This window comes from Eucalyptus grandis, chromosome 5 (assembly GCF_016545825.1).
Source record: "Eucalyptus grandis isolate ANBG69807.140 chromosome 5, ASM1654582v1, whole genome shotgun sequence".
NCBI classification, from domain to species: Eukaryota; Viridiplantae; Streptophyta; class Magnoliopsida; order Myrtales; family Myrtaceae; genus Eucalyptus; species Eucalyptus grandis.
In genome coordinates, this window is record NC_052616.1 from 12,194,064 (window position 1) to 12,218,223 (window position 24,160).

General features: G+C 37.9%; 1 protein-coding gene across 1 annotated transcript; it reads left to right on the forward strand.

Annotated features, from left to right (window-relative positions):
- The first annotated feature begins 368 nt into the window (after positions 1–368).
- Positions 369–23,007, forward strand: LOC104444213 (alpha-glucosidase 2-like). The gene is given in 23 exon segments (XM_039313119.1): positions 369–855; positions 1,042–1,110; positions 1,191–1,328; positions 1,430–1,547; positions 2,339–2,421; positions 2,772–2,867; positions 3,587–3,755; positions 4,016–4,158; positions 4,225–4,258; positions 4,261–4,310; positions 11,587–11,772; positions 12,622–12,789; positions 13,248–13,368; positions 13,471–13,540; positions 14,344–14,431; positions 14,517–14,637; positions 15,363–15,556; positions 15,669–15,777; positions 16,682–16,837; positions 17,934–18,036; positions 20,345–20,518; positions 20,852–20,997; positions 22,653–23,007. Coding segments are annotated over 23 exon segments (2,973 nt in total). The 5' UTR covers positions 369–612; the 3' UTR covers positions 22,847–23,007.
- The last annotated feature ends 1,153 nt before the right edge of the window (positions 23,008–24,160 follow it).

Below are 24,160 nucleotides of genomic sequence, written 5' to 3' on the forward strand. Positions count from 1 at the left end.
TGACGATGTTGCAAGTCGAACTCATGACATCTCGTGAAAGGAACCTATGCCCAACCAACGACGTTGCCACTACGAGTTTTTTTTCTTGTTTTTGTTATAGTTTTGTTTCCAGGAACAAAAAAACAGATTTGGAATAAAAATGCAAATAAACGCGTTTATATTCTTTTTTTTTTCCCGAGAAAAATAAAATAAATTTTTTGTTCATAAAAAATAAAATACAAACAAACAGCCACAAAGTCAATGAGCTGGATTGCTGTTGTATTGGCTTCCTACTGCTTCAATTTTTTATTTGATTTTTTCCGAGTATCAGATTGGTTGTGCTGCGGCAGATCTCGATACGCAACATGCGCGATGCTTCTCTGATGCGGAAGTCCCTGCGTGTCACAAGCTCTCCTGCCTGTGTTATATACTTTAATATGTAACATGCATGATGTTTCTCTGCCGTGCACGCGAGGTTATAGATCTTGATTCTTACACTATAATCAGTACTCTTCGATGGCGTTTAGCATTTTTGGTTCTTGGCATGTGGAAAAATGATAAATTGGTGTAAGAGCAGTGTGATGCCTGTGCGAATTTGTGGCATGCAGAGACGGGTCGAGATTGAAAACTAAAATGACTATTCGAGAAGGTCAGGCGGTTGCGGCGGATGTCACTGCGGGAGATATGATCTTTGAGCCTATTTTGGAGGAAGGAGTTTTCCGCTTCGATTGTTCTGCGAACGACAGAGCGGCGGCGTTTCCTAGCCTTTCTTTTGTCAACGGCAAGGATAGGGACACGCCGATAAAAATTCATCATGTCCCGTCTTATATCCCGACTTACCAATGTCTCTTTGGCCAGCAGATTGTCAAACTTGAGGTCAGTCACCGCATGCTCTTATTTCTTTCTCTTGAATTAGTTGAATCACTTGTTGGTTGGTTTTGTTGCGCTCCCCGGACTGTGATGTTTCCAATACTTTTAGGAGCTTCATCTGCTTGATTTCTGTTTTCCAAGTGTGTATGTATTTGTCGAAGCCTTAATAACGTTATTTTACGTACGATTTAGCTACCTGCTGGGACCAGTTTTTACGGGACTGGCGAAGTCAGTGGACAGCTTGAGCGCACAGGAAAAAGAGTTGGTTCTCTTTCCTCGACTTTGCATGCTAGCATATGTGTTTTCTCTCCTTGAATTCTCAGTGATCTCTCTTGTTTTAGGTGTTTACATGGAACACGGACGCATGGGGTTATGGCCCCGGTACTACATCTTTGTACCAATCTCATCCTTGGGTGCTAGCTGTTCTTCCGAGTGGAGAGTCACTGGGGATTCTTGCTGACACGACACGATGTTGTGAGGTGTTGTGAACTCATGACTGTGATCACATATTGGAGTAGTTTCTTGGAAGATCCGATTCAAACTTGTTTTAAGCTTACGAGTGATATTTTCTCATGGGCAGATTGATCTGAGAAACAAGTCAATAATACAGTTCACGGCTCCATCCTCATACCCTGTCATTACATTCGGTCCATTTGCTTCACCTGGCGCAGTTTTAACATCCTTGTCTCATGCAATTGGTAATAATGCTGTGCATGTCAGCTTCTTTCCACATGTGTGCTATTCTGCTTAATTCTATTCTCCCAATCATTTTTAATGTGTGGCCACTTTTCGAAGATGCTACTCACTATGTTGGAAAGTGTGTCAATGAATGAGCCGACCTCAAAACAAATTTACCAAAAATCCCTAAGAACATGGAAGAAGTCCATTTTGTTAGCTTACCGGATACTTCAGTTTAGAAGCAAGGTTTTTGTGCTTCCTATACTGCAAATTCTACTGCCTCTTTTATCTGGTCTTTTTCCTCTTGTGGACAAGTGATACTTCAAATTCTTAGAATCTTTTCTACAGATGCTCTCTAAACTTTGAGATCTTGATTTTGACATTTGATGCCAAAACACTCGAGGCATATCTAATGCTTTTTTTGACCATTTGCTTTTTATTACAAATATAGGCTTCACTTAATTGGTTTTCCTGAGGAGTATGCATGTTATGCTGTTAGAATTACAGACACAGAAAAGTTGAATGTATTAATTTTATCAGGATATCATGCATAATTCTTATTACCATGAACTCTCTGTTTTTCCCGTCTTTAAATGAAGAAAAAGCTTCATGCTAATGAATAAAATTGTCAGAATAAATTTTTCTGTCATTCTGTGACTTTTCTTTTATTTGGAAACATCCATCTGTGGATTTTTAGTTTAGTACTAAATGGACTTCACAAGACCACCGGAATGATTAGACAATTTTCTTGATAGTCTGTTTATTACTATTATTGCTTGAATTAACAACATAGCTTGCGGTATATTGTCAGGAACCGTGTTTATGCCACCAAAGTGGTCCTTAGGCTATCATCAATGCCGCTATAGCTATGACTCTGATGACAGAGTTAGAGAGGTTGGCCCTTTTGATACATCTTGCTTGATTCTACAATCTTTCTTCCTCAACCCTCGTTTCCTTCTACCTGATTTGATACTACTACAACCTTTGTAAGATTCAAAAGGCGAACAGCCTCCACAACCCCCCAACCCAAAAAAAAAAAGAAAAAAAGATCTCGTTCATCTATCTCTTGTCTATCTCTCATGGATTCTATCTATGAAAAAAGTCAAAAGACTTCGTTTTTGGGTTCCCCGAAAGCCCCGAATGGATTAGATCAATGATTAACTTTCACTGTATGCTGTCGGCATATCATTCATGAGTCGATGCATGACAGTTCTTTAGCTCTAATTTTTGTCCACTTATTGCAGATCACGAGTTCATTCAGAGAAAAGAAGATTCCTTGTGATGTCGTATGGATGGATATAGATTATATGGATGGGTTTCGCTGCTTCACTTTTGACAAGGCATGGACTCCTGTTTTGGTTTAACCCGTTATTGCCTTGTTTAAAAAAATATTACAGACTACCTTCCTCTAAATATGTCTAATTTCACATCATCTGCCTCACTTTCAATAGGTATGAAGCCACTTGCAACTTATGTCCGGATGAAAATTCTTAGTTTTAGCCAATTTCAAAAAGACGTCACATACATATCATGAAAATTCACTTAAAACAGAGCATAACTACATATCTACATCATGAAAGTTCACTTGAAGCGAAGCATATATCAACATCTACATGTAAGATGTGAGAATTTTGTCCAATATGAATGAAGATCTGTTTTCATCTAGAAATAATCTTGAGGAAGATGGTGTTATTCATTTTGGAAGTGAGGTAGGTTGTGTGGAATATGTTGTCGATTAATTCACTTTGTAGGAACTGCAATGATCAATGTTCTTTTGATATTCTAATCTCAACCTTAGGTATGGTTCTTGATGCAGAAATGCCATGCATTTCTGTTTTTTCCATTGCTTCCATACGTTTAATCCACCAAGTCCTTTGAGATTGGTATTCACTTTATGTTCGAATCCTCCTAAGCGCATTCATGTCTAGGACTTTTTGCCTCGCTGACTTGTCTAATAGTAGAAGGACTGAGGTTCAATGCTTAGTCTACAGTAGACACCTCTACTAAATAAACAGTACTATTTTCAGCATGGAAACTGAGACAAAGTATTTATTCTCAGGACCGCTTCTCTGATCCAAAATCTTTGGTAGATAGTCTCCACCGAGACGGGTTTAAAGCTATCTGGATGCTTGATCCTGGTATCAAACGCGAAGAGGGGTATTTTGTCTTTGACAGTGGTTGCAAAAGTGATGTCTGGATGAAAGCAGCAGATGGGACTCCATTTGTTGGTACTTTGCTGTCTTTTACTGTGGTTTTGGCTAATCTTTGTCATTGTCTATTTAGTTTTGCTATTTCCTTTTCGTCTTTTTCTTTTTTGTAGCATTTGAAATGTAAAGTAATCCCTTAGATCTTTCAAAACATACAAATGTAGACATTCTCATTCATTTGGATTTAGCTGAAGATAAATCTACGTATATGTATGTATATAATCAAAATTCTGGAAGGCAGAAATTGATCAGACAATGCTGATTAACTGTTTGCTTGTCAGGGGAGGTGTGGCCTGGTCCTTGTGTTTTCCCCGACTTTACACAGTCAAAAGTCCGTCACTGGTGGGCTCAGTTAGTTCAGGATTTCATTTCTAATGGAGTTGATGGTATATGGAATGATATGAATGAACCGGCTGTCTTTAAGGTAACTAGTACTTTTAGTTTCTGTCATTTTCTCTTGTTGGACTATGGCTTACAACTTCTCTTTCAGTCTGTGACGAAGACCATGCCTGAGAGCAACATTCATAGGGAGATGATGAACTTGGAGGTGTCCAGAATCACTCACACTATCATAATGTATGTTTTCCAACTTTTTGCTATTTGTAGTTTGTGTTTCATCTTTTTGAGTTATATAAAAATAGATATTAAGCAATTTTGTAATGTATCCACTGTGCTTGTACTGGAAAAGCAAGGGGGGTTAAGAGTTAAAGAATGAGTTGTTGATTTGGAGTGAAGTGCTAAATGCTTTCTATTGAATATAGTAGGATAAAATACGATAACTTCTGGCTTTCCACATTTTAGCACAAGCAATGTCATGCTTCAACTTTTGGTTAGTTTATCCTACCTGTACATTTGGCTTCATCCAAAATGAATGGTGAGGCTAGCAAACTAAGATAGTGCCTTGCTTTCCACCTCCTTGTCTGAGGATCTTCTCTGCCAAATTTGCATTGTGTGCTTTGAGAACCTTCTCTCCCATGACCTAAGTATTCTCTTCCATGTGTGAAATCACAATCAAACCATTAGATTTAAGAAAATTGAGACTGGGCCAGTGGAAGAATAGTTCTATCTTTGTAAAGCATTAACAATACCACCATCGCAAGTGTGAGATTTTGTGGAATCACTGCCAAATATTCTAAAAACTTAAGTTGTTAGATGAAGGCGTGTTTTAATATTTAATTACTCTAACATCAAGATTGGACAATAGGTTTATCTTTACTTTCATCAAGTTGAGAGTATTTTGCTAATAGGGGTATATTTGTCTATTTACTTTATTATTTTATGTATGGGGTAATAAGGGCAACATTGTCATTTTTGACCTTTTGACTTTACTATAAATAGATAGTTTGGGGTCAGATTGATTTAAGCATTCAGTTTAGTTTGTCTTTCAACACATCACTTATAAGGGTTGCATGCCTTGTCCTTCATAAAACACATATATGAGTGGGTTGAAATTCCCACACAAAAATAAGCGGTTCTGTAGCTATGGGACCAACGGTGTGAAGAGATCAACAAATAATCGTAAGCTTTTCATTCATCAGTAAGTTTGCTGTCTAAAGGATAAAAGGACTGAAGAAAATTATCATTTTTGTAGCTTTCAACTTGGAAGGGGGAGGTGGGGGTTCGAATCCCTACTTTCTCGGAGGGTTTGGGTGAGGACGGTTAAGTTTCAGGAGTGGGTTTCGACTCCCACGCCCTGCAATGAGGCATGACAAAAGTATGAGAGTGAGTGTTAGAGTAGGAATAAAGTAGGACCGACAAAAAAAAAGAGAAAATGAATAGGCATATGTGGCTTGTGATCGCATTAAACATCAGTCTAGTGATATGGAGATTGAAATCAAGTGATTTATTTGCAATAATCTAACAGTGGCATTAGTTACAAACTTTAACCTTAAACATGTAAGATTCAAAAAAGAACCATAGTATTGGAGATTAAAAAGTATAGAGGCTTTGGTTGGACTCATCTTTATCAAACAATAACCTGTGTAGGTTCTGAGATTGGATGAAGAACCAAACAGCTAATCAATAACTTCTGCGAGGAAAACGTACATCGTATGATTCAATAAAGTTTAATATATATACATCAAATAAACCCTAAAAGTGGTAAATACCTTCTTACTTCTAACACTCCCCTTCAAGCTGGAAGTTTAATATATATACATCTAATAAACCTTAAAAGTGGTAAAGACCTATTTACCCTTCTTACTTCTAACACTCCCCCTCAAGTTAGAGCATAAATATTAATCATGCCTAGCTTGTTACAAATATGTTATATCCTCTCATTACCCAAGGATTTAGTGAAGATGTCTGCAAGTTGTTCGCTGGTTTGAATATGACTGGGAAGAATTACTCCACTTTGCAACTTTTCTCTTGGATAAAATGACGATCAATCTCAATGTGTTTTGTTCTCTCATGAAACACGAGGTTGGAAGCTATGTGCATTGCAACTTTATTATCGCACCATAGAATCATGCGTACTAAATCTTTAAAACCTAACTCAGTCAATAACTGTCGAATCCACACTAATTCACATGTCACTTGTACCTGGCTCTATATTCTGACTCAGCACTGGAGTGTGGGCAACAACACTTTGTTTCTTACTTTTCCATGAAACCAGATTTCCTTCGACTAAGATACTATACCTAGTAGTTGATCTTATATCATTTGGAGATCCAGCCCAATCGGCATCAGAAAAACCTTCAACCCACCATGGTTTTGGTAGACAATTTCTTTCCCTAGAGCTTTTTTCAAATACCTTAATATCCGAATAACTGCATCCCAATGAGATGTACGAGGGGAAGACAGTTTTTGTCTTACTACACTAATAGGAAAAGCAATGTCTGATCGAGTAACCGTAAGATAATTCAGCTTACCTACCAGTCTTCCACGTCTCTTGAATTATTAAGAATTTCTCATCCATCAGCAACTAATTTAACTCCTTGTTCCATGGGTGAATCAAGAGGCTTTGATCCCAATATACTTATCTCAATGAGCAAATCCAAGACATATTTTCATTGTGACAGCGCCACTTCAATTCCTAGGAAATATTTCAATTTTCCTAAGTCCTTAATTTGAAACCGTTGTTGAAGATAGGTTTTTAGCTCAGCTATACCAACCAAGTCATCTCCCGATATATCATCAATATACACAATCAAGAATAGTTTGCCTCCCTTGATTGTTTATAAAAGAAAGAATGATCATTTCCACATCTCGATAGCCCAAAAGATAGTACAACCTTAGAAAATCTTCCAAGCCATGCCCGTGGAGATTGTTTCAAACCATATAAAGACTTTTTTAATTTGCAAACTAGTCTAGCCCCTTGAGCAACAAACCCCGGAGGTTGCTCCATGTAAACTTCTTCATGAAAAGTGCCATGCAAGAAAGCATTCTTAACATCAAGTTGAAATAAAGGCCAGTTATATGTTGTAGCAAGAGAGATCAAAATATGAACAGAAGTAAGTTTGGTAACATGAGAAAATGTGTTTAGATAGTCAACCCCATACATCTGAGCATATCATTTGGTAACAAGTCTTGCTTTTAAACAAGCAAGAGAACCATCAGGGTTGACTTTTACAGCATGTACCCATTGACAACCAATAGCAGTTTTGCTTAGAAGAAGTGGTACTAAGTCCTAAGTTTGATTAATCTTGAGAGCCTTTAATTCTTCTTTCATTACTATTCTCCAGCCAAAACTTTGTAATGCCTCAGCGACAGACTTGGGGACAGGATATTGTTCAACAATAGTTAAAAAAGCTCAAAAGTAGGAGACACAAAAGAGTGAAATAAAATTTGCAATAGAATGTTGAGTACAAGTACGTGTACCTTTGCGATGAGCAATAGGAAGATCAAGATTAGATACAAGAGGAGGGTTAGCTAATGGCGGATCTAGAGCAGAAGATGACGTAGTAGCAACGGGAAGAGCGGGGGGAGCAGTAGTAGTGACATGAGGACGTCGAGTATAAACCTGGAGAGGAAGTGGTTTCTCTGTAGATACTGGTGATACAGTTGGAATAGTAGATCGAATGGTGGTCATATACAAGTCTTCATCCAATTTAGACACATCAATGGGAACATTATGATAATGAGTGGATTCAAAAAATGAAACATCAGCTGTTATAAAATATTTTCTCAGTAATAGAGAATAACAACGATATCCCTTTTGAGTACGGGAATAACCCATAAACATACACTTGATTGCCTTGGGATCAAGTTTTAATACTCCAGGTCGATAATCACAAACAAAACAGACATAACCAAATATACAAGGTGGTAGGATAAACAATGGTTCATTAGGAAACAAAGTGGAAAAATGAATACCACCTTGCAGAATAGAAGAAGGCATGCGATTAATGAGATAACATGCGGTTAGAACAACATCAGACCAAAAAGTTTTTGGGACCTTTATCTCAAATAACATGGATCTAGTAATTTCTAATAAATGCCTATTCTTCCTTTCGGTAACACCATTCTGTTGTGAAGTATTATGACAGGAAGATTCATGGATCAATACCATGTTGAGTCATAAAATCAGAAAAAAGATGTGGAAAAGTACTCCTTAGCATTATCAGAACGTGGAACTTTAACACGCATGCCAAATTGAGTATAAATTTCAAATATAAATGCACAAAAATAGAAAATAATCTTTCATTAAATATAATCAAGTAACTTTGGAATAGTTATCGACAAAAGTAACAAAATATCTAAAACCTGAATTAGAAACCACATGACATGGACCCCAAATATCTGAATGAACTAATAAAAACGGAGATGCTGCTCGTTTAATTACTTGAGGTGTGTAACTAACACGATGTAAATTGCCAACTTGGCATGACTCGCACTCTAGACTAGAAAGAGATTGAAAACTAGAATCCAAATTTTGAAGACTACTTAGAAAATGATGACCAAGATGACAATGGATTTGATGTGGGGACGCAACACTTGAGCAAGCAATTGAAGAAGCATCTTCAAGTACATACAGCCCCCTTCCTCACATCCTCTACCAATCGTCTTCTTCGTAGCTAGATCCTGAAAAATACAAGAATCATGATTAAAAGTTACTGAACACTAAAAGTTTTTGGTTAACTTACTAACAAACATGAGGTTAAATGGAAATTGTGGAAGATAAAGCACTGAGGACAACGGCAATGAAGGAGTTGGGTTAATTGTGCCAATTCCCTTAACATGTGTAGGTGATTCATTGGCTAGAGTAACTATGGACGAAGATTGAGAAAGAGAGGAAAATATTCCTGAAAGACCTGACATGATCAGAAGCCCCTGAATCAATGATCCAAGGACGAGAAGTAGCTGAAAGGCATGCAATAACATTACCTGTCTGTGCCAAAGTAGTAGTAGAAGAAACAGGCTGTGAGATTTGAGATTGTTTGTACCGAGCATATTCCTCACCAGACATAACCACTAACTTGTCTTCAGATGACTATGGAGTAGAGTTAATATTAGACGCCGTATTAGCGAACTGGTGCTGCTGCCCTGGTCTCCCATATAGCTTGTAGCAAAATTTTTGAATATGATTAGGTTTGCCACAATAATGACAAATTCGTGTAGTTCCCGAATTATCAGTAGATATGTGGAATTGTCCATAAGGATGCTGATGACCTTAACCTCTCCCTATTCCTATGCCTCAGCCTCCTCGAACACCATGCCCACTATATCCACCACGGTTTCCTCCATCACTCCTATTACCACTACCAGTTCGAGTCTGGGACACGAGCTAAACTCCCCACCATAGATGTAGTATCCTAAGAAGATTCACGAGATACTCGAAGAACTCGAGCAAATGTATCTGTGAGTGACGCTATATTCTCTCCTCCAAGAATTTGAGACCTAACAGTTTTATATTTAGAACCAAGACTTCCTAAGAATCCCATTACAGCCAATTGTTCCCTTTGACGTTGCATTTGTTGAACATCGGCTGAAATAGGGAGAACGAGATTCAACTCCTCATACAATCTCTTAAAATTTGCAAAGAACTAGGTAATAGAGTGCCCCTTCCTTTCAAATCGATAAAACTCCTGCGATAGCTCATAAATCCATGACAAATTATCTTGGCCAGAATACAACACATTCAAATACTCCCATAGTTCTCTGATTGTATCAATATGAGTTACCATGTCAACTACATTACTTTTTATAGAATTCAGCATTTGACCAAGAATACGTGTCAACACCATCCCAAGTTACATCATCTCTGGGCTTAAACTCAGTTAAGTGTCTATGTTGATTCTTGCCAATCAAAGTAAGTTTCACGATTTTCTTCTATTGGTGGAAGTTAGCACTATCTGCGAGCTTCTTATCAGTACTTTGATTAGATGAAAATGAAATCACCTCAGTCATCACAGTATTATTCTTCTCAGGATCTACTTCAATTATACTCTTTGAGCGATTGCCCATTTTCCAAATAAAAATAAAGCAAACTCTGACCTTAGCTTCTGTCAAACAACAACTCAGCCTCAATAATTTAATAACCCAATATTACCACACAAGATCTCCACAATCCACATAAAGTAATAGAGACTGCCACCAATTCACAGACCCTCAAATTAACAAATTTATAATCTGAAAATGGTCAGTAAACTTCCCAGCCATCAAAGCCGAAGCAACACAGGCCATAGAAACTCCAGAAGATCAATGTAAAGGGACAAAAAAGAATTTCTCCTTTCAGTCGCAAAAAAAAACACCTCAGAGTCCTTTCCTGCATGAGGGCACTAGTGCCTGTGCTTTGCACTCCATTATATGTTGTCTGTCCTCATGTGAATCAAGCAAGTCAACAACCAAAATTTGCCCAGCAAGCTGTGTGAGATGTGATGGAACTGTGCGACCAAAATCTGTGACCCAGCTGTGTGGGTCACGCGATGGAGCCATGAGATGGTGCCGCACCAGCTGCGCGAGGGTAACGCACCAACCGTGCAAGTCGCGCGAGCAATGTGGGTCACGCGATGGAGCTGCGCAAGCCACACAGGTCGCATGAGTTGCGCAAGGCATGTGAGCCGCGCAAACCGCGAGAGGGAGCTGCACGAAAGGTCAAGAAAGAATTGTGCAAGAAAGAGAGAAAGAATGAGACACTCGACAGTGACAAGCCACGGCCGTGACGGCCGACTATTCTGGCGAGTTGACGGCGGCGAGTGGCTACTCTATCGACTAGAGTTAATCCCAAGGCTCTGATACAATGTGAGGAAAACGTACATGGTATTATTTAATAAAGTTTAATATATATACATCAAATAAATCCCAAAAGTCGTAAAGACCCATTCACCCTTCTTACTTCTAATAACTTTTAAGCATTTGGAGAGAAAACGGTAAAAAATAAATCCTATCAATATCACTAAGGGAAAAAGTGAAATGGAAAGGGTCAATTTTGTAATTTTGGCTTGCATGTGCAATCCATATTGCTTGGTTTGTTTCTCTGATGCTCACTAGGTAAATTTTGAAGGCTTCTGTTTAGCTGTAGCTCTAGTTTGAACCTTTATGGAGAAAGCAAAGAAGTGAGGGAGACCAAAGGAAAAATTACAGTAGTTGAAGGCCTGAAAATGATTGGCAATTTACCAAATTAGAGTTATTGCTGCTCTAGTAGCGGAGAAGAAAACAACAAAGATACTTTGAATGTACTCGCAATTAGAGAAACAAATAAGTAGTTTGACTCTTCTCCTTTATCTAGTGACATTATTGCGAGAGATCAAATTTTATGGTGATAATTTCCAAGAATTTCCTTGTTATAGATGCCGGTTGCAAATGCTACATTCTAAATATCTTGGTGACTTGTAACCCTTGCTCATGTAGCTGGTACTTTTGTTTTTGTCCACTAAGATCTGGTTACTCAATTTTACCATCCCTGTTACAGGTTTATGGAATGCTGATGGCTAGATCTACGTATGAGGGCATTAAATCATCTAACGAAAACAAACGTCCATTTGTCCTTACTAGAGCTGGATTCGTCGGTAGCCAGAGGTATGCAGCTACTTGGACTGGTGATAACATTTCAAACTGGGAGCACCTGCACATGAGCATCTCAATGGTACTTCAGCTGGTAAGTGAATTATGGAGGCTATGCTGCTTGTTTTTGCTTGAAGAAATTCCGTTTACTTTTGGTTTTCGCTGAACTTATTGCATTTTCCTGTCCAACTTTCATCTTTTATAACTTATGATGGATTACTTCAAGGGAATGACAGTAGCAAATTTAGGTCTTTCCTTCCAAGCTTGTGTACTCAAGGTGGAGCTCAAGTGTCTGTAAATATCAGGGTAATTATGATGTTGTAACTGCAGTATGCAGCACGGACATAGAAATTTGGTTTTCATCATCAATCACGTGGTAATCATTGTGCATATCATCAAAGAGAATGAGCAAGCGGTAACCTTAATTTCTATTTCCCTACATAGGTGACGCTCCAATATTGATTAGGTATAGTTGTTGTATGCCATGCTGACAATTTGATTTAAATAAGTAAGCTTGCGGTTGACAAGGCATGACAAAGCAGTAACTCTAAATAATTGAGTTCTATTGTTTGTGGGACTTTCTTTGCAGACTTAATTCTCTAATGTATTTGAAGTGATTTAGACCCTTTGAAGCACCGGATCCTGGTTTCGTTTGCCCTTTCTTTGGTATGACTTTAACTGTGATATTCATCATATTTTGATTCCAAATTGACGGTTTACTATGAGCTTATCCATGCGTTTATGCACTCTTTGAATAGGAATCCATTTTTTGAAAGATCCTAGCTTTCATCCTCTGGTGGGTCTTGGACAACCCAAAGTCCCTAGCTTTTATGTACAGATTTTGGACTCCCGTCTACAAATTTGATGCGGTGTTTTTGAGAATAATTCACATAATTCACAAATGTACAGATCATCCATCCTGACTAATTTTAATTTTGTTCAGGGTCTCAGTGGTCAACCACTTTCAGGACCTGATATCGGTGGATTCGTAGGAAATGCGACACCCAAGCTTTTTGGAAGGTGGATGGGTATAGGTGCAATGTTTCCATTCTGTCGTGGACACTCTGAAATGGACACCAATGACCATGAGCCTTGGTCATTTGGTGAGGAGGTTTGTGCTGCTTTCCTTGGTGACGTGCTCATGTCATGTGCATGAACTTTGTCCTGATGATTTTTATTTCACTCATTCGAATTAAATTCTCTCAATAAAGCACTTCTGTCCGCTGACCTTGCTCCCAGTGTTTTGAAAGAAAAGGTTTCCCTCTTCTGTTACTGATAGACCCGTCATCAGAAAGACTCCAAATTTCTTAAATGGCTATGAAACATGTGAAATAAATCATGTCTCTCAGTCCGTAGAGAACCTCTGGACCTTCCTTTCTTGTAAAATATATGAAATCATGACCAATTTAGCAAGCTGACTCTTTAGTATCAGATTCTCTACCTTCAGATTGCTGGAATGTATAGATTCCTCTAAATTGTTGTTGGTGCTTATTTTGTAAATTCATTGGTTTCCTTGGAAGATTTTACAGAAATGATATTTTACTTTCTTTTTTGTCTCTCTTGCACTAGTGTGAGGAAGTCTGTCGCCTGGCACTGAAGCGGCGCTACCGCTTTCTTCCCCACATATATACTCTTTTCTACATGGCTCATAAAACGGGCACTCTTGTGGCAAGTCCGACCTTTTTTGCTGGTGGGTTAGATTGGTGTTGGATAGCATTCTTGCCTTCGTACCACATGTATTACTGTTCTTATTTGCGTAGAGGATATCTAAGCTTAACAAGTTCTTGTGCAGATCCCAAAGATCCCAGGTTAAGGACACTGGAAAATTCATTTTTATTAGGGCCACTCTTGGTTTGTGCAAGGTTATCCTCTCTTCATTATAAAATTAAAAATTTGACCTTGCACATGTCATGAGGATACATGCAACGTGAGCTCCTCGCTGCTTCTCCATATTGTATTGCAGTTACTAGTGTCTTTCCCTTTTTTTTTTTGTCTTTGCTGATCTAGTTAGTATCTTCCTCAGAGTTTCAGAAAGAGAATATATTTTTTCAACTTTTGAGATTACAACTTAAATATACTGTAGTCTAATCATGTCATTAGGTATAATTGCTGTCCACGCCTTATGTAGCGTGATCACATGACGTATGCATGTTTCTGCACTTATGCGATATGGTATTCTATCAATGTTCTCACTACTAGCGGACCTGGAGGGGCTGGTGGTGGCCCTCATCCCCTTAGGCTCAGTAGCCATCGCTGCTTACAAATTACATAGATTTCCTACTTATCTATGTTATTAATGTTTGAGCGTACGTGTCCCACTGTGAGAGGAAAATCCCTATTAATGAGAGATTGATTGAGTTAACGTATCAGTACCTTCAATGTTATGTCTTACTTTTAAAGGTCTTCTGCATTTTGTAGCATTGTCATCATAAAGATATACCATCTGGTAAGTTAATGGGAATAGTGAGCAAAAGATGTGATGGTTATTAAATCTTGAGACTGTTCTTGTTAGTCCTCAAAATAACAGGTGATTCTTTGGATTCTTTTGCCTAAGTTTCTTGGCCTTATTGATGGTTCTGCAAGGGTTTAATAGATTGCGTTTAAAAAGGCTTTAAGCCGAACATAAATCCATATGCATTTGCTAATGTCATTTAATCTTGATCAGCTCTATGCCACATCAGGAATCAAATGACTTGCAGCATGTGTTGCCCAAGGGTATTTGGCTGACCTTTGATTTCGATGATGCACACCCGGTACCACAAGTTCTTAGTTTCTCTGTAATGCTCTTCATGATAATGGTTTGCCGGCAGTTAACGTTATTTTGCTTTAACTTGATAGGATCTGCCCTTATTATTTCTACAAGGTGGTTCAATCATTCCTTTGGGTCCTCCCCACCAACATGTTGGTGAAGCTAATCTTTCAGATGACTTGACACTCCTTGTGGCTTTGAATGAGCACGGTATATCTCTTCCACTTGAATTTTCTTGTTTGACTTGAATTTTTCTTGGGTAGTGTTGTATTGATGGTTACAGGTCATGAACATATATAACTTGTGAAAATTCATCTTTGGAACGCGTCAAGTTGCTGATTAGAAGTCTAATTATCATTGTCCATCGCTTTCAATTGAAAAATTTATTGTTTCCTCTATGGATTCTTATAATTATCATTAATTATCATTATGTTGTTTGTTGACAGAACCGCTAATGCCAGATGTCCATTTAATAGATAATTTCTGGTTGCTCAAGCTTAGAACAACTTAAGCATGCCATTAACTCAATCTTGTTAAATGTACTTGCTAAATTGTGTCCGATTGTTTTCTTTCCGTCTTTCCAATAAGTAAGCTCGTCTAATTCTGTATTTTCCTATCTCGTGAGTCTATGGCATGCTTCTTTGTCACACACTACTGTTGACGAGCGTCGAAATTTTTTTTCCACAAAAGTTCTTAATCGATACTGTAAGTTGACAGCAAAGTGAGGCAATGGGTTTACATTTTTGTTGCTATTAGGCTTAAGTCAAAAAGCACTTGCAAGAGGATCTTTTGTTAAGAAAAATTGGAAGGTTGAATATATGATAAATAGCATGTGACTACCGAGTGTTTCATCCATATCTTTCTTTTTTTCCTGCTGTAAAGAAGACTGGTTTAATTTTATCCATATATTGATATGTATCTTCTCTGCCAAACAGGGACCGCGAAGGGCATTCTTTATGAAGATGATGGTGATGGATATAAGTATTTGGAGGGAGAATATCTGCTAACTCACTATATTGCAGAACGTGAATCTTCGCTGGTTACCATAAGAGTGTACACAGAAGAAGGTTCATGGAAGAGGCCAAAACGTCGTCTGCATGTAATGTTGTTACTAGGTGGAGGGGCAATGGTAAATTCCTTTTCATAAGGAAGGGCGCTTGTTTTATCTGATTTAAGAATTTGTTATTAAACACCACTGGAGTTGTTATTTGGAAATTGTGAGCAAATATGATCATACACAGGTTGATGCGTGGGGCATGGATGGCGACACTATCCAAATTACATTGCCTTCAGAGGACGAAGTGTCTAAGATGGTAGCTGCAAGTGAGAAGAAATATAATGCACGCTTAGGTAATGCTAGTTTGCAAGTTGGAAACCCTATGATGTGTCTACGTCTCTGAGGATGAATTCGTTACTTTTTTTGGCAAAATGGAATCGTGTTCTGCTGTGAACGTGGCTGGACCTCTCTCATTATCAAGTTCTTATCAAACCAATTTCATAAGTTTATGTTCGTATCTATATTTGTTTTTTGTCTTGATACTGCCTATTCCTTTTGCGATGATTAGAGCCGAAGATTAATATTCATTAGGCCACGTCTTCTTTTCATAGTTTTTTATCCTGGAAAAAATGCTGGTGAGATATCCCTAGCTGCAGCAATTTGTGGGTTAATTGGTTTTTTTTTTTTTATGGAAAACGGATACAAATTCCCATTTTCATTGGTATAGTAAATATGCTATCCATGAGAATTGATTCATTCTGTGAACATGTTAACAACATGGAACTTTAATGTTTGTTTATCAGATTTATAGTCATAAATGCAAATTTAAATCAAGAACCATGGTTTGGTAGAGATACTTTGCGCTCATTCATATCCACACAGAGGAAAGTTGCCTCCTTAATGACTGCTTACACTTGTTTCAACTCTTATTGATTGCCATGCATCAACTTTAAAAAGTTTACATGGATGATATTTCCAGGACATCTTTTAGAAACTTTTTGCTGTGGGAAGGAGAGAGTTGGTAAATCCATGAACATTACTGCACATCCTGTAGCAGCTTTTCCAACTTTTTGCTGATATTCGAGGAAGGTGGCTCCTCCTTGACTGGGGATGTCATTCTTCCTCATGGATTATTATGGGCTCCGAAGAAGAATGTTTGAAAATCACTGCATTTGTTGATATCATATCACGACTTTGCCTATGTCTTGTGCATCTTCTCCATGTACCCTTATTGATGCAAGTGATTCTTGCATGCAGAGAGCTGTAAGCGCATTCCAGACGTTGAAGAGATCTCAAGCCATAAGGGTGTAGAACTTTCGAGGACCCCTATTGAGCTAAAAAGTGGGGAATGGATAGCCAAAGTTGTTCCTTGGATTGGGGGAAGGATCATATCAATGGAGCATGTTCCTTCAGGTGATTTGACTGGGTTCTTAACCATCCTGATACTACTACAAATATTTAAACGTTTTTGAATTCCAACTTTTGAAAGTGAAAGCTTGCTGATATATTAAAGAGTTTGTGCAGCGATAGTGCTGATTTTCCTTATCAGTAAGTTTAAACTAAATGTCGATTCTCTTCAGCAAAAACCAGTTCTGCAAAAGTTGAATTGTTTGGACATGGGTGATGCTTTTTGTAGCTACATAGCTGACAATCAGATATATGAGAGGTTCAGTTCAATTCCGCAGAGATTCCTTTTGCACTTGATCACAAGTATCGTTTTTTTTTCTTTGCTCAAGAAGTAAATTAATGTGCTTGAATAGATTTTGGGTTAGTATTGTCTACAAAGTTTGCTTACTTTTGTCCCTCCTTCTTTATCGGGATATGTGTGATGCTGCTTCTCTGCATATGTGACAATTTAGCGCATAAGAAGTTCAATTCAAATAGAAATAGAATATTTAACTCTGGACTGGTAGGAGTTTCTTTTCCTTTGATTGGTAGTAAATTAAGTTATTGGAGAGACTTATTGGCATTGCCCACAACATTTGCATAACTCCTATCACATCTATATCAACATGGATACATCTTGTCTTGCTCAATCTAAGAAGGGATGGACATGACAGCTTATTGTTAACTTACACTGGCCATGAAGCAGCTTGTCATAGACCAGATATTTCTTGATGTTATAGGCAATTCTGGATTGTGTCATGGCCATAATGATAATTATGCCATCACTGGTAAGACAGCCACTTCAATTGGTATTTTCTCATGAAAAGCAAACATGAAGTAATCTAGCATCATTAGAGTATGCAAAAGCTGAGACTTCGTTAATCATTGAGTTTTTTCCTATTTCATACTTGTATGATCTACACAACTGTGACCTGTATGCTGTCACTGCCACGACAATTATGACCATTACAGTTGATCCTCTATATCGCTCTACGCTGAGGAAGGTTGAGGTTGATTTGATGATTAGTAAAGCATGAAGGCAAATGCTATAAGATATGTGAAAACATATATAAGTTATCAGAATTTAAGATAGAACCTCGAATTTTATTTGGCTGTATGGCAGGTACACAATGGCTTCATAGCAGAATTGAAATAAATGGATATGAAGAGTATAGTGGAAGAGAGTATAGGTCTGCTGGATGTACTGAGGACTATGCTGTCATCGAGTAAGTTTCTCAACTTCTGTCTCAGTTTTGGTGATTGCCTCTCTGCAGCATGAAGAAAATGAGCCAAATAGTTGTTTAAGAAATTTCATGTATTAGGAGGAAGAAACAAGAGTTTAGATTATAGCAGTGTTGATTATTAGGAACAAATAGTTTGCTTGAATTAATGAAAGATTTAATTTCGTCTTTGTTTGGACTTATTATTCTGGGTCTGAGTATGTTATTGGACCATTAATTGCGAAGCATGAGCCAAACATGGCAGTTGCAGGGGTATTATTGCTGAATCTCGCAAATACTGAAGAATTTTGTTTGTCATATCTGTCAACGCATGTTCATCAAGTTTTCCTGAGGAGGTCCCAAGTTTAAATTTTTTTGGGCCTCATTTGCCATCTTTATCATATATTTCACAAAGTCCAGCCTACGCATGAGGGAAAGTATTTAAGTATTAGTCTACATTGTCAAGTAACTCATTAAAATTTTAGAAAGGGACCCAAGGTTTATCTTTCTTCTTTCCATCAATCGCTGCTTGTCATCAAGGGGAATCACTGTTCGTCCAGATCAAGTAAACTTGTCGTTTTCGTCGGTTTTTTCGTTGTTATCAAGGAGTTGCTGCTCCTTTGTTCCTCTGAGTCGCTGTCTATTGACCACCCGTCTCAATCTGTTGCCATTGATCTTGTCTTTTCCAGTGAGCTGAAGTCTACAATCACAAACTTTTCTCAAGCCACTGTCACGAGTCTGCACTGCTCCCCATCACTTCACAGGCTGTTCTTTGTCACTCTTCCTTGTCTTAATGGCTAGTGGAAACTCTCAATCAAGTCCCTTTGTTCTCTAGTATAGGGTTCCATCAAGTCCTTCATTCCAGTAGCTGTCTCCTTTGTCGTCCTCTGTCGTTTCTGGTTTGTGTATCAGTCAAGCTTTACGCATTTGCTCCGGTTCATGTGCTTTTGTTTCTTTAATAGAGCTCTCTCACTTATAAAAAAAGACGAGTCAAGAAAAAGGCTTTATCCAGTAGCAACTCATCTTTAACAACTTCCTCAATTGTGGTCCTTTGAAATCTTAAGAAGCCTACTGTTGATGTTATTTATTGTGAGACTCATCTTCAATTGATAGCGTCATCGACGAGTGAGGTTGTTGTCAAGTTTCCAAGCAAAAGCTGTTAGCACCGGATATTAGCATACCTTCATTGAGCTGCCAAAGTCAAGCGTTGTGGGGTGATGGAGTTTAGTTTGCTGCAATTCAAGTCGAGTTTTCACACGTTTAACCTTTGTTATATGAGAAAGAGAGGTTTCAATTTTTTGATCTTAATTTGTTTCTTCAGCGCTTTCATCAAAAGTGGTGTTAACGTGGACTATATTCAGTTTGTCCTGTAAGGTCTGGACATAATTGTCATTATCTCAAATCCGGTTCGATATAATCAACATCCATTTTCTAGTCGAGGTCCAGTTTACACAGTGTTTTAGTCACAAACTTTGGATGAGAGTTGCAACTATCATATGCAAGGCGGATGCTCCAGCTTGAGGGGAATTGTTGAAATACATTTATAATGTTAGGCTATTAGCTTGTAGTTAGTAGGTGGTCATATATAAGGAAATTAAGGTTTTGCTAGTGTCTCTATTGATCTATAAATAGAGCCATCTATTTACTTTGTTATTTAGGGTGCGTATGACAAAATTTCTGAAACAGAAATTGATTTCTGGCCAGAAATTGATTTCTCAATTTCTATTTCAGAAACTGAAAAGCTAAAAATTTTAGCTTCTGATTTTTTCTTCAAATCTATTTCTGGAATAGAAATATGTTTCAGAAATAGAGAAATCAAATTGCGTTACCAAACGGATTTTTGTTTCAAACCTGTTCCGGGGAACAGAGAAACAGAGAAATCAAGAAATAGAAATTTTATCATGCGCAACCTTAGTAATTGAGTAAAGGTGTAGTCTTTATTTATATTCTCCTTTTACTCTCTATTGAAGATTGTAGAATATATACACTTGTAACAGGGGTTCTTTTTGTCACAACATGAGTTATACTACATCCTTTAATGGCTTTGGTACAATAGGAAGTGAATCAGAATTCTTCTAGTCTGTGTATGTCTGCATCAGTATTTTCAATAGGCCTCAGAATACTTCTTAGTAAATCCAGCAGTTTGCAAATTGGACCAGAGTAGAACTTGACTTTTCAATTACGTAGAAGCGTTTGACCACTTGTAATGTGCTGAATTATTTATTTATCAACATTGTTGTTTTTGTTTTGCAAAACATAAGAGTTTTATTTTCTTGCACTAGATTTACCTCACGTGTGCTCTGCATCCCTGTAGGAGAAATCTTGAGCACGCTGGAGAGGAGGAATCTCTTATGATGGAAGGTGAAATTGGTGGTGGACTGGCTATTCAACGACTCATATCTATCAGAAAGGACAACCCTAAGGTGTTTCAAATTGACTCTAGCCTTGTAGCCAGGAAAGTTGGTGCTGGTTCTGGTGGATTTTCAAGGTCAGCCCAAACACAGTCTTGGAGAAAGTTACACAACTACAAAGGACTTCTGATAACAGGCCTTTCTGAAATGAGCAATTATGTTAATGCTAAGAAAATGTTATGAAAACTCATTGCTCGTCACTATTGAGAGTACATGCTTAAAGTTGAGCCTGCATTTTTCTTACGGTGAATAAATATAATCAGAAAATTAAATGGAGATATCATTAGAGAACTGCATTTTATGCTTTTTGTTTTTTATCGTCAGATATTCACCCCATATTCACCCTTTTGCACCCTAAACTTTCAGATTGGTGATGATCACCTATAATGATTGTTTATATTCTGCTGTAGGTTGGTCTGCTTGAGAGTACACCCCACATTCACCCTGTTGCACCCTACAGAATCTTTTATCTCATTTACAGCTGTTGACGGTTCTAAGCACGAACTTTGGCCCGATTCTGGCGAGCAGACTTTTGAAGGGAATCTTCTACCTAAGGGTAATCGTTTTTCTTACCTTTTCTTTTGGTTCTGCATTTTGTTATCTTCTGCAAAGGCCTGGGTAACTGGAGAGCTATACTCCATAATAAACCAAGATCCGGTTGCATCACTCCACTTTTTGAAACTCTTACACTGGGTTGTCAAAAACTTGCACGGGATTACAAATACCTTAGTAAACCAAGATCCAAGTGCATTGTTCAAGATTTTGGTACTTCTACCGTCTTGGATCACCCAAAGTTGGTTTGCATCGACTTTTTAACACTGGTATTAGTTTAACAGAAATATTCCAGAAACCATTGATGCTTTAAGTGATTAACAAGAAATAAAAGAGCTGAGTTAACAAAACTGAGCTAAGTATACTCCTCTCTTCAAGTACTACCAGCCCAGCCTCCAACCAAGCTGAGTCCACTTCCTCCAAATGCCTTACTACTCATACCATCTGTTCCACACAGCTTCAGCATCAGTCGCTTCTATAGTAAACCCTTGTACAGAACCAGCTGCTCCTATAAAACGGAACAGTGGTCTCCTATCAATGCCCCCATATAGTTAAGCCTCTCCCTCTCATATAAATTTGTAAACACACTCCGCTTACTAGAGATGAGATGATACAAAGACAGTTCAAAATACACTTGAGGTCTTTCTAAGTTCAGCACAAGTGGAAGTACAAGAATCAAGGTGTAGACTCTTCATATTGGTAGTATTCTCGTTATAGCCTATTCTCGTCTCCTGCTTCGAATTCCAGTCCTCAATTCTCGTTGACCCAAATGCCAGAGGTCCTTTAGCCAGCCATCATTGTCATCCTTCTCCATCCTTGTGTATATCTTCATATGGCCTTGCATTAATCAATGTCAATTGATAGGTCCATGAGATTTCCTTCCATGAAAGCACCTATCAGCTTTGATTCCTCTATATCCGATTTCATTCAATTAGCTACTGCATATCTGGACGTTCCATTTCATCAATAGGTTGAGTATGGCGATGTTCTTCACTTTCTTCAGATGCTTATACCTACATATGCTTAAAATCTTCATCAAGTGGATCTCCAATCACCATAGATAATTTCTGTACATCTTTTGAGAGATCCATACATCTGCTTTGGCATAAATTCTAATTTTCTCACTCTTTTCCATGATAAATGAATATCTAGTTTTAGGTTGGGTTAAATTATATCTGATTGAGTATAATTTCATCAATCAAGTGTCAGATCTTCAGATTGAATCATTCAAAACTCAATTCGAATTTTGAAGTTGCAGGTTTGTTAAGCACATTTTGCTCCTGGGATAGAATGTCCTACTTCTGTTGTTGGCAAACTTCCTTCCACTGTTTACAACACTTCTTGCTCTGTAACTCTGTAACCCTTCCAGCTTCTATTTTCCTGTCCTCTGGAATATTTTCTTCTTTGACTACCTAACTTAGATGTCGTTAACTATAGCATCCACTCAAATGAACTTGATTAACCCAAATTTAGTTTGTTGTCATTAACGTATTTTTCTCCTAGTGTTCGAAAAATTCCTTAAGGATGATGACCTTTTGGATAGAACAACCATTAATTGGTCATCGAACCAGCACCCAGTCGTTTTTGACGTTTTTCTTTTTTCCCTAACAAATGAGGATGTTCTTTATCTTGGTGCCTGACGGTCTTTTTTTTTTTCAGGTGAATGGTCGCTCTGGGACAAATGCCTTGGTGTGGGACTAGTCAATCGGTTCAATGTTAGTGAGGTCGTCAAGTGTTTGATCCACTGGGGAACCGAAACAGTTAATCTGGAACTATGGTCGGAAGAGCGGCCCGTTTCCAAAGAGTCCCCTTTGAAGGTGTCCCATGAATATGAGGTTGTAAGAATGTCCTGAATTTTCCATATTCCACTGTGACGCTAAGAAAACTGAGAAGTCTGAATAAATATTTGAGCTTGCTCTGGTTGTCGTTTCGCATGTCTAGAAAATCATGTCGTCGCAGTGTTTTGACTGAACAACAGGAGCATTATCGCGAAGGAGAAAGTGAATTTATGTGCGCTATGCTCAGGCTCCGTCTATCGCCTGTCTGTGGTCATTTTCACTGAATTCCAATCACAGGCTTGTCACAATTGCACAAATCTTGCTTTTCATCTATGACCATTGGATGGCCAAGTCTTGTTACCATCTCTGTTTATGCATCCAAAAGTTTGCATCTTTTCGAGCAACATGTCAACTACAAATTCAGTGGAAAATCAGCAGAATCATCACAATTAGCCTAAAAAAAAGGAGAATATGCATCTTTGTTAACATGTGTCGCTAAGCTTCACCAAAATATACATAAATCAGTTCAACAAATTTTATCATCAGCGAATCTACTCATTTCTGGTTTAGCCAATCTAAGCACTCAATCAGCTTTTGCCGTTGGTTATACTTTCAGTCGCCTAGCGAAGTTCCAGGGTCTTCACGGGCCTTCTTCAAAATGTCGGGTCGATTCCTTCCAACGAATGAGCTTCTATCGAAGAAGCTAATATGCTGCTTTGTCGCAGGTGATCTCGACAAAAATCAAATGTGATCCTATTTTAAAAAAATTATTGTAGTATAAGCACCATAGCACAACACATGGCTTCTCTTCTGGTTCGACCCGCGTTTATGCTGGTTCATCCTGTCCTTTTATTTTGCTAAGCATGGTGGTGTGTGATTAGAGAAAAACATTTGCCCTCATAACATAGGAAAAATGATATAAATGGTTCCCAAACTTCGATTCAATTAGCAATTTTGTCTCTTAACTTTTAAGTTGTTCAATATAGTTCATGAACTTTAGCTTAATATGCAATGTTGCCCCTGAACTATATTAAAATATTAAATATTATCTTTTTCATTAATTCAAGTTTATAGTCAATATTGAAAATTTTTAATATAATTCAGTGACTAGATTGAATATGCACAAAAAGTTCAAATTAAAAGTATATGGAAAATATTACACATCAAGATAAAGTTCAAGAAAGTATTGAACAAATTGAAACTTTAGGAATGACATTGCACAATATGCTAAAGTTGACTAATTATTTCTATATTTTCCCTATGACCTTCATGCAAAACAATAGTGGGGCCCGATTCTTATACTCTTACACTAAGATTGATCATATATCCTTGTGATTTTTCAACATCTCCCAATCATGGGAGATGTCTTGAAATTGAGGTAGTTGCCTA